The sequence below is a fragment of the Diabrotica undecimpunctata genome, chromosome 4 (genome assembly GCF_040954645.1).
Source record: "Diabrotica undecimpunctata isolate CICGRU chromosome 4, icDiaUnde3, whole genome shotgun sequence".
NCBI classification, from domain to species: domain Eukaryota; kingdom Metazoa; phylum Arthropoda; class Insecta; order Coleoptera; family Chrysomelidae; genus Diabrotica; species Diabrotica undecimpunctata.
In genome coordinates, this window is record NC_092806.1 from 35,463,990 (window position 1) to 35,475,420 (window position 11,431).

An 11,431-nucleotide genomic window follows, 5' to 3' on the forward strand; every position below is an offset into this window, starting at 1 on the left:
TATTCTATAAAGTTCTAATTAATGTATGTAACTACAAAATGTTCTTATGTGATTTAATTGATACAACTAATGATTTAAAATTAATATATATTTAAAAATTTTTTTTCAAAAAAGAAATGAAATAAAAGAAGAGGAGCCGAGTAAACTCATATAACTCTTAACCTTTAATAAAAACATAACCTAAAATTATTACCTATGTGTGACCAGAAGTTGTAGGTAGAGGCACGTTTTTATTAAAATGGGAATTGAAACGCAGGACGGACCGAAAAAGACAAAATCAAGTAAGAAAAATAAACAAAGAAAGGGTATTGTCAGTTTTGAACACGAGGTAATAAGCAAAGATAGAGCTACAGAAGTGTTATCAAAAATTGAATCAGACTCCTATAAAGAGAAAGTTGGTAGTGACAAAAAAGAACCACAAACTAATGTAAATAAAATTAAAAAGCAGAAAACGAAACATACAAATAGTAAGGAAAGTACTTTTGAAAGTAAAGATATATCACAAGACAGAAGTATAGAAAGCCTGAAAAATAAAGATAAAGTAAAAGGTAAGGTAGATGACAGTGTACAAGATGATTCCAAACAGGTGATTGCTGTATCAAAAGCTTCTAAAAAGAATAAGAGTGGGGTTAATAACGAAATAAGTGATACATCCCAAGACAAAACTGTAAAAAGTCTGAAAAAGAAAGATAAAACAAAAGTTCAGATAGATGACACTGTACAAGATGATTCCAAACAGTTGAATTCTATATCAAAAGCTTCTAAAAAGAAAAAGAAAGGGATGAATAATGAAATAAATGATGTTAATCTAGATCCAGACAAAATATCCAAAAAGAAAAAGAAAGTCAATTCCGAAGATGTGAAAGACCAAGAAGATCCTACTAATGCATCAGAAAATCCTACAGAAAATACTGCAGAATCTAAAAGAGCTAAGAAACGAAAAAAACATATGGAGTTACAAGTTGCTAAAAAATTAAAAGCCACCCTAGTCACACAAGAAAGTGTTCTTAATTATCTGTCAAAATGGAAGCATAGTAGAAGTGAGTGGAAATTTGAGAAATTGAAACAGATATGGCTGTCACAGAATCTGTTTGATTCTGCAAAGATTCCTGAAGAGTTTTGGACAACAACATTAGAATACTATACAAACTCTAGGGGATTTGTTAGAAATTTAATATTAAGAGATGCACTAAAACTAATTGAAAATGATAAAGCGGATGAGGACAATCCTGATGAGGAAAATCAAAGCAAGTTAAAGAGAGCACGTGATATTGTACAGACTTTACAAGAATAAATATTTCAGATAGATTTTTGTTTTTTTTTATTTTTCCTTTGATACTTATGCTAAAGCTATGAAAAATTTCACTATATTTTATTTGATACATACCATAATCCTTTCCTTTATCTCTACTACTATGTAGGTTCACTTGATTATTTACATTTTATATATGTTTCTATCTCGGGCCATACTAATATTCCCCTTTATATGCATATTGGCTCCTTTCCTCTTATATTTCCTATTTCGGGTAACTTAACATATATATTGGCTTATTCACATGTCGTAAGTTAAACATTTTCTTATAATTTCAACATATGGCCACTTTTTAGCTTTTATTAGCTATCTTTAGCTCTAATACTGTTACTAATGGTAATTAACCTTAATTTTAGTTGAACATTTTTCAACTTGTTTAAATTTTTATTTAGTTCAAAAATACTCTTAAATAAATAAATGTATTTTCAACTGAAATTGTGGTTGATTTCAATTACAGATAATGAATAATATTAGTTATTGGATGTCATAATTATTTATACATATTGTTCTGAGAATACATTTATTTTGACATTCGGATTTCCACTTCGGAAAACTTTTTCAAAATACAAATTTGTTTTTGTGTCTGAAGTGGAAATTTAAAAGTTAAAATAAACATATTTTTAACTTAAATTGTGATTAATTGCCAATAAAGCAGTGGCGCACCCAGGGGGGGGGGCTTTTGGGGGTTAACCCCCCCCCAGGACCCTATTCATAAAAAAATTTCAGTGACGAAGCAACCCCCCCCCCAGAGGCAAATTCTAGGTGCGCTACTGCATTAAAGATAGTAAATATTATAATATACACATTCTGCACAAATATTCTATTCTTCCTTATTCATTATCAAGCTCAAAACCTTTCGGGGTTTTGTGCTTGGTAGTGCTAAGAGTGTCATGAACTTTGTGAAGATGAATGACTGTACAAAATGTTCCAGTAACTGCTTTAAAATGAAAATTATAGCCATTGTTGATGTTATTGTTTAAATCTAAACTAATTTTTAAATAATTTTGACATTCTTGATAACTTCTTGTTTGACATAAAGTAATTTATTTGATGCTGATTTTATCCATTTTTTATATGTGATATTTGCTTTCTATCTGCGGAAAGGATGTGTCACAGTCGCTATGTCAACCGTTATCCCAGTTCAGTTACAGGTAGAATATTCATCACCATTTCTACCTTCAAAACTTTAACATCTGTTGCTTCGTTACTTACTTTTAATTGAACCATATGGACATTAACCTTCCATGGTAAGAGTTTTTATGGTAGGTTTTATTCATGAGAATAATCTAGAAAGTGCTACAAGTTAAACAATCATTTTTTTATGAATAATAGAATATTAAATAATAATAATAAAAAGTAAGCACATCTATCGGACATTATAAAATTTTTAAACATATTTATTGAGTATCAAAGGATCATGTGAGATTTAATTAAATTTTTGAATAAATCAAAAGGGGACCATATTGTGAGCGGACAGCGCGTTCCAAAGAAGCTACTAGCTAAGCTATGGTTGTGCCATAGGTACATAGTGAACCATAGATAAATAATATTGTAGTGAACTAGATTACTAAGAAGTAAACTTAGAACACTGATACACAATGTGATTCGAAGCCACCGTTGCCCAATCCTGGTAGATTATTGGCGGGGTCTTCTATAGAGTAGGGAATCACAAGAAATATAGACATAAAACAAAAGAAAAAAGAACAGGGAGGGATGAACTCTTGAAAAAAAGGTAGCACTGTTTTTATACATTAATTTAATAATTATTTTATGCCATGAAACAGATTCTGTAGGCTTAAATTCATTTTTAGAAATGTGAAGAATGGATCGAGGTTTAAAAAAAAGCATTACAGGCTAATTATATTTTAAATATGATTTTTAAATATCAAAGTCAATTTTACCAGTTTTTAGACACCATTGACACATTTCCAGACACCGATGTACCATTTTCAGATAGCTGGTCGAAGAGCGATACTTTAGTTACTTGGCAATTATAAACAAAAATTTGACGGAGATAGGTAGGTATGAGCCCAACATCAGTTCACAAACAGGCAAGAAAAATACAACATTGTTAAAGAAAGTATTTTTTCTTCAAACGTCAAATAATTATGACATTACTTATCTAACTTGATCCTGTCAAAGTTTGATGTCTCCGCCGGCAGCAGTTTTTTTTCCCATTTCTTTACGGCGGAAGGAAAAATGTTGTCATGGCAACAATATGAAACATGTCACAAAGCAACAATACAAATGTCATTAACAACAATTAAACATCATTTTTATTTATAGTAATATTAAAAATACAATTAGTTAATGAGGCATTTTCAAAATTGAAACCGTGCAAAAATGTTCCCGACTCTTGATACGCATTGGTAATTGTTGATGATACTGATGGTCGAGAACAACTTTCAGCAATCATTCCAGATGTTGGCGAGTCATGAAGGTTTAAAATTTTTTGAGCATTATCGTTCTTATCAGACTTGGAGGGCCCCAAACGTGCTACTGCATCATTAGCCGCGGACTCAATTTCGTTTAGGTTTTCCATTTTCGCACTAAATTTGCGCTTGCGGTTGCAACAACAATAAGCTGTCTTTAATAATTGCAAACAACTGTAACCATAGCGACGCAAATCCCACCGACGACTTAATTATTTTAATTTCTAACATCTAGACGACTTTGATAGTTGTCACAGTTAATTTCGAGTAAAAATAGCGTATGAATTGTACTATTTATGGTTGAAAATTGCTACGTTTGAAGAAAAAATAGTATACTTTATTCGGCAAAGAAGCGACTTTTCTTGACTTGCCCTCTATTACGCGCCTCACTTCGTTCGGCGCGTAATATCGGGCGCGTCAAGAAAAGTCATGCTTCTCCGCCTCATAAAGTAATATACTATTATAATCATAAAAATTCTGACCGTACATTTTGGTAAACAACGTAAAGAAACAGATAAAAAAACAAATACTACCTTTGTATAAAAAGGCATCTAAATAGTTAGTTAAATGAAATAATAATAAGTAAGAAAACAAAACCTAGTTATTTTTATCAGCACATGTCACATATTTAGTCTTTTTGAGCTGCATCACTGTACGCCAAGTCTGACATATCAGTACATTTAAAGTGATACCACCGGGGGCATTCACCACAGCCTTAGAGTAGCGAATTCTACTCATTCTCTACTCTAAGACCACAGCCTATGTTTGTGTTTCCATCATCTTCGACATCACTAATAAAATAAGCTCTTCTTCACAAAGAGTCCATAAAACTTTATCTTTGCTTGTTGAGCTCTGTACATTTGTTTTATCGTTCATACTCGTTTCCACTTTCTTTTTTGGACTTGGTGTAGGGTTTTGTTTGATTTTGCCCCTTTTTGCGTCCCGGTTTTTCTTCTCAGATTAGCCTTTTTAAGTTTTTCTTTCCTTTCATCATCTTTGCGACTGTAATAAGCTCTCCATGCTGCCGACGAGATTGCATTAGGTAACTTTTCTTTTACGCAATTGCCTTCTTTTTTTTTAAAGATACTTCTGGGAATGTCAGATGTTTTTAAAAATGATCAGGAGTGATAGCCTCATCTTTGTCATTGGACTCAGTTACTTCTTTAGTCTTACCCATTAAATCTTTGTTTGTTTCTTTATTTTGAGCATTTTCATCCCTACTCTCAAGATTTGTAATAGGTATCATGTAACTTACCATGTAATATCACAGCTGTGTTCATGTCAGTCTGCTTGACCAGACCTAGAATTTCTTGCTTATTTTTTGTGTATCTTTCTTTTCCAGTTCCAGTCCAACTTTCTTTGCTACTTTCTTGTTGGTTTACTTTCTTATGCTCGTTTTCATTTTCTTCTTTGTTTTGTCCTTCATTTTCTTTGTATCTGTCTATTTCCGTTTCAGTTTGCACTTCGTTTTCTTTTGTATCACCTGCATCGCTTTCATCACATTTTTCTTTCTCATTGTAAAATATCTCAATTTCTCCCGAGTTTTTGTTTTCATTTCGATTTTATTTTTCATTTTCGGACAAAGTTAGAATTTCGTTTTCACAACAGTCGCCTGTTTCGATTGATCCAATGCAATCTTGTTTTTCTGATGCCATTTTACTCTTTTTCTTTAGTACGGTTACTTTTTCATTCTCGATGTCAATGTCGTTTTCTTTGCGTAAGTTTCCCTGTTCAGTAAATAGTTCTGATTCTGAGCTTTCATTATTTATCCACAAATTATTTTCAAAGTTCAAAAGCCCACCTTTCTCAAATTCCATTATATCAACAGGTAGCAAAGTTACATGGTTAATAGGAACAATACTTCTCACAGCAATATTCACAGCCTGATCTGCTTAAGTAGTTGGTGCAGTGGACGGTTGAATTATTGTATTGGAATCTTTTTCCAATAGTGATTTTAGGAACTTAATTTCGGTGATTACAACGTCTACATTGACACCATATTTTATCAAATTATTTAAAATAGACTCAATTACTCTCCTGGCAGCTTCGAAATCATTTACCGTTAATGTCTTTTCTGAGACACCTGCAGAAACAGTTTGTTGACATTCTTTTTCTAGAATATTTTTACATATTTTGTGTAGTCCACACTGTCAGGGTTAAACGGATATAATCCGTATTTACGGAATCCTTTTACAATATGACTTTGCATTTGCGTGTTTTGTAGTGTCTCTTCAAATACTTTGCAGAAATTAATCTTTGTGATTATTTGATTAGAATTTTTAGGGCGTTTCTGCCAATTTTTAACTGTATTTTTTCATTCTTGCTTCAGGGGTTTGAACACGCCCCGTCAACCGGCTGTAAAATATGGGTCGTGTTAGGGAATAAAGCGTACAGAATAATATTATTTTCATCACAGAACTGACTTAATGGCAGAGTCATATGTGACTTATGTCCATCTATTAAGAAAAAAAACCGGTCGCTTTATTTGGTTTGTTGTGAGCCATGAGTTAAAATCATTTGAGCTATACTCAAAGAAAACTTCCCCAGTCATCCAACCCGAGTCAGATTTTCCGATAACCCAATTTTTGGGGACATTTTGTACAAGAACTTTTGGTGGTCTAACGTATGGAAAAATACCCAGAGGAGGGCATACTGCTTCTGATGCATTGAATGTTATAAGTATAGTGGTATTTTTCTTTTCCTTGCCCGACTTAATTACTTTAAATTTTTCCAGCCTTTCGGCCCAGGACTTTCCCAGTCTTAGGGCACAAGGAAAATCCCGATTCGTCCCCGTTGAATATTCCACTCGAGTCTTCTAACACATTTTGAAAACCATTGCCTTCAAGATATTTTTGTAAAGTGGTGAACCACGATCGAATCGATTCTTCTGTTACTAAAGCCCTCGCTCTGTTGATTCCCTCTGCCTCCCTTTTGGGAAATTTTGGGGTATCTTTTCAGAAATCCTTTATACCATCTAATTCCAGGTTTACCATTAGGAAAGGAGTTTAACTTGACGATATCAGTTGCAATTTTTGCTACAGCTTCTATTAGATCAGTTTTCGAGATCGGGAAGCCACATTTGGCACTATTTATCACCCAATCTGGAAGTTTCTTCTCACCTTTCACTGAAAAGACGACTGCTCAAAATATGGGTTTGGATTGCGACAAGCTGATGGCATCGGAGTAGGAATCGGTTGGTGTACGTTGTTCGGTATTGGGTAGAAAGGCTGTGATTAACTTCCGGTCAATGGGTTGCCATAGTCGTACTTGCCCATTTCAGCTTCAAACAGAATATTGCTAATAAGTTGTTTCACAATTTTCTGAGCATTTGACGATTGGAGGTCTTTAATACGCAGTCCTACTAGCTCTCCAAAAGACTTGAACTGATCCATACCTGATGTATGCCGTCCTTGAATAGCTCTCATAATAGACAGAGCTTCTTCTGTAGATGATGTGTTTTGTTTCTTTTGTGGGCCTCTACCTGGCCCACATAATGAGAGGAGAAAAGTACTCTCTGCTTAGACTCATAATCCAAGGAAAAATCTCGGGAAAGAAATGTGGGATGTAGGAGGATTTCCTGGTTGCGAAATTTAAGGGAGTGGTATGGGTGCAGTTCAATACAGTTGTTCAGAGCTGCAGCCAACAAAGTAAATATTGCTGTGATGGTAGCCAACCTCCGACAGGAGACGGTACTGCAAGAAGAAGAAGCCTGGCTGAACAGACGGTTCCTTTGGCAAACTTTTATTTCCATTGTCACCTGTCTTTACTTGGTCCTGGTCGACAATCTGGGTTTCGTCTGCAGCATCCTCATTTGAATGCTCGTCCTAAAAAAAGGAAAAGATTAATAATTGAATATTGCTATATCGTTATAATTTTGTTTCAGATGCCACAAAAATGAAGATTTCAAAAGATTTAAATGATAAGCGGAATTTCCCAAACTGTGTGGGGGCCTTTGATGGGAAGCATATTACGTTGCAAGCACCTATCCATAGTGGCACAGAATATTTCAACTACAAGGGGTTTTTCAGTATAGTTCTATTTGCGGTGGTAGATGCGCACTACAACTTTACATACGCAAATGTTGGCTGTCAAAGAAGAATATCAGACGGAGGTGTGTTTAGTCACACAACATTCAAAGATTGCCTTCAGAAGAACACAATGCATCTTCCTCCTCCTACTACTCTTCCTGGAAGAATAGATGAAACACCGTATATTTTTGTGGCCGATGATGCTTTCCCTTTGTCAAAAAACATTATGAAACCATACCCAGATGTTCAAAATAAGAATTCCAAGGAAAGAGTGTTTAACTATCGGTTAAGTAGAGCGTAGAGTGTCAGCGAATGCGTTTGGCATAATATCCTCTGTGTACCGCATACTACGAAGATCTATGCTATTACAACCAGAGCGGACTAACGATGGTTGTGTTGGCAGTACTTTATCTGCATAACTACTTGAGGAAAAGTAACTCCAAAACAGTGTACACTCCATCCGGAACATTCGACTCTGAGTGCTCAACCACAGGTGAAATCAATTCAGGAACTTGGAGACAATCCCCTTCAAATCAAGCTTTGGTCAACATTCCTCGAACTTCAAGAAGAAGCGCTGCTGAGGCACAAGTCGTTAGAAATGACTTTGCAGACTTCTTTACTTCCCCGGCTGGAATAGTATCCTTCCAACACGACAAATAATATGCCCTAAACTATGTCATGTGTGTTGTATATTAATGTAAACTATAATTACTAATCATTCTATGAACTTACTGTGTTAATATATATTTACCTGCGTGATTGTGTCTGTCGTTTCTTTAGGTGTATTTCGATCCTTGAGAAATAGCATGTTGTTGAAGCAGAACCATTTACTCTTGTACACAGAGTATCAGAATTTCCGGCACCAGATTTACTTGACTCTCTCTCCCTCTTTACTTCACGTAAAAAATGACACACTAGGTTCTTGATTTTCCTTTCCACAACTTCTTTAGCAACACCAAAAGTATCTGCGATTTCTTGTAGAGCATCTTGTTTCTTATTTCTATCTTTGTACATTTTCAAACGACAGTCCCACAGAACAGGACGATCACGGTAAAGCTCAATAAGTTCACACACTTTCGCGTTGGCCCACTCCATGACTGCATACAGCGCTGTCTCATCCTCAACTGAACCACGTGCGTGCCACGTGAAGCGAACGGTTGGCTCGTCCCACTACCGGCTCTTGCTGGCTTCCTTTGATGGAGACTAACACTAGAGCGATTTTCGTTGGCAAACCATTGGCTCAGTGGCACATGCCAACGGCCACGTCTACATTGTATTGGCTTTGCCAACAGCCAACCGCGGCACAGTGAGTACGAAGCTTAAGTAGTTGCAACTCTTTTTCGTTGGATACAATCAGCAATTGTAAACTTATATAGGCCTTATTGTCAAGCTATTGTATATTACTTACGGTAAGTATTGTAAACGTTATTAACATTATATATTCATCATCATCAGTGACGTTACAGCTCTTTATGAGCCAAAGCCTTCTTCAGAACAATCCTCCATTCGCCCCTGTCTCTGGCAACTCTATTCCATGCTCTAATTCCGATAGACTTCAAATCATTTTCTAGATTGTCTTGGTACCTAAGTCTCGGTCTTCCTCTTCTTCGTTGTCCGATCGGCCCTCTTCGGTCAGAAACTTTTCTGACTATGGCATCTTCCTCTCGTCTGATTACATGACCTATCCATCTGAGGCGTGCTACCTTAATGAATTTTACAACGTCAACATTATATATTAAATAGTACAAAAAATAGTTTTTTGCAATTATCTCGGCAAATTATTTAAATTTTCTTTATTAATTAACCGCGTCTTTATATCACAATACTTTCTCAATACAAAAATTTCTACTACTTAGTTTAATTAAAAAATGTTAAAGACAAACTACATTTTGTTTCACATTCATAGAAAAAAGTGGACCAGACGTAGCACTTCAATAAACTTATGATTAATGACAGATTACTACTACATAATACAGAACGACAGTTATTAAAGCTTTTTCGTGCAAGTTCTATTCTGGTCGCAATTTCCTCGTCACTTTCAACCTTCCAGTCAATTCAACTACCCAGATATCTAAAGTGTTCCACCCTTTCCAGAATTTTGTTATCTAATTTTAGGACTGAGTCTTCGATATTAATTTTTTCGACCACTATCCATTTTATTTTCTTCGTTGATTGTTAAGCCCTTTTCAGTGTATTGGTTGTTTACAGCGATCAACAGGGTTTGAAGGTCTTCAAATTCCAACAGCTTTGTAATAATTATTTAACGCTATTTCAAAATATAGTCCCCATATTACTTAAAATCATTAGATAGTTGTAATATTTGTTTCACATATTTTTTTTCTAGACTGGGGTATTTACGGAGATTATTGTCTGCATAAACCTTAAATGCATAAATAGAAAATAGTTTTATATTATTAGACTCATATTTTTCCTTCGTAATTTGATGTACATTCTTGGTAAAAACACTATTTACCATAAATATTTACGACTCCTAAGTACGCTATCAAAATTTATATCAGTGGCCATTAAAAGCATAGCCAATTTTATTGACCTCATTAAGTACAGTGAGTTGAAGACTGACTGTCTAACCCATATAAATAAAATATAGGACATTCAGCGCAGTCTGTCCTGTTTTATATAATTTGAGGATGCAATTGAATGATGTAAAAACTTCTAAAAACCGATTTAAGGTTTATAATCCGGTCAAGTTAGCCCAAAAATAGGGATAAAGTTATAAAAATTCGCAACGAGCTAAAGATTGGTACAAATGGTACATCATTATATACGAAATGTGAAAAGTCTCTATCAATCGCATATCTGCAAAAAAGTTAATATTGTTCTAAAGCTATTTTCTTGTGACATCAATGCAATTTACTATTTTTTTGTTGGGAATAAACTACAATTTTACTACTAATAAGTAATTTTAGTAAATAGTAATTTTTAATAACACACTTTTGTAATTTGAGAACGATTTCCGAAGTGGAAATCGAAACCTTGAATAAACTTAATTATAAAGTAATCTTGTGGTTTATTCCCAACAAAAATAGCCAACATTCAAGGTCAAATGTGACGTTTATGGATTTTTTACGGTTTTTCAGCCAAACAGTACGTTTTATCATTAATTTATCATAAAAATACATCAGATAAAAATTGTAGATCTTGGAATTATCTATTAAAATATTCTCTATTATTTTCTTCTTCACGTACCATGTCCTTTCAGAACGTTGGTTACCATTATAGCAATCTTCATTGACCTCTCCATCGCTCTCTGTGCCACTTGTATTTTATTGATTACTTTTTTGGTAAGGTCAATGTTTCTGCTCCATACGTTAGAACTGGGAGTACACATTGATCAGACTTTCCTTTTCAAGCACATGGGAATATCTGACCTAAAGACTTCTCTCAGTTTTCCGTAAGCCGTCCATGCCAGTCCTATTCTCCTGTTTAGCTCTGTTGTTTGATTATCTCTTCCTAATTTAATCTCGTGGCCCAGATATTTATAGCTATACACCTGTTCAATTTGCGTACCGTTAGTTGAGATGTTTTTCGCCAGTACTAGGTTGGTCATATATTGTGTTTTGGAGAAATTAATTTTAAGTCCAACTCGTGTACACGAGCTCTGAAGGTCTTGAAGAAGCTGGCAGGCATGATCTACCCGG

General features: G+C 34.6%; 1 protein-coding gene across 1 annotated transcript; it reads left to right on the top strand.

The window, feature by feature from the left end:
• Positions 1–20: 20 nt before the first annotated feature.
• Positions 21–1,308, top strand: LOC140439441 (uncharacterized). Its single transcript, XM_072529346.1, has one exon. The coding sequence runs from the start codon at positions 239–241 to the stop codon at positions 1,292–1,294; it is 1,056 nt and encodes a 351-aa protein (XP_072385447.1). The 5' UTR covers positions 21–238; the 3' UTR covers positions 1,295–1,308.
• Positions 1,309–11,431: the final 10,123 nt, after the last annotated feature.

Coding starts and splice junctions, on each gene's coding strand:
- LOC140439441 (XM_072529346.1), top strand. CDS start 239: ATGGGAATTGAAACGCAGGACGGACCGAAAAAGACAAAATCAAGTAAG.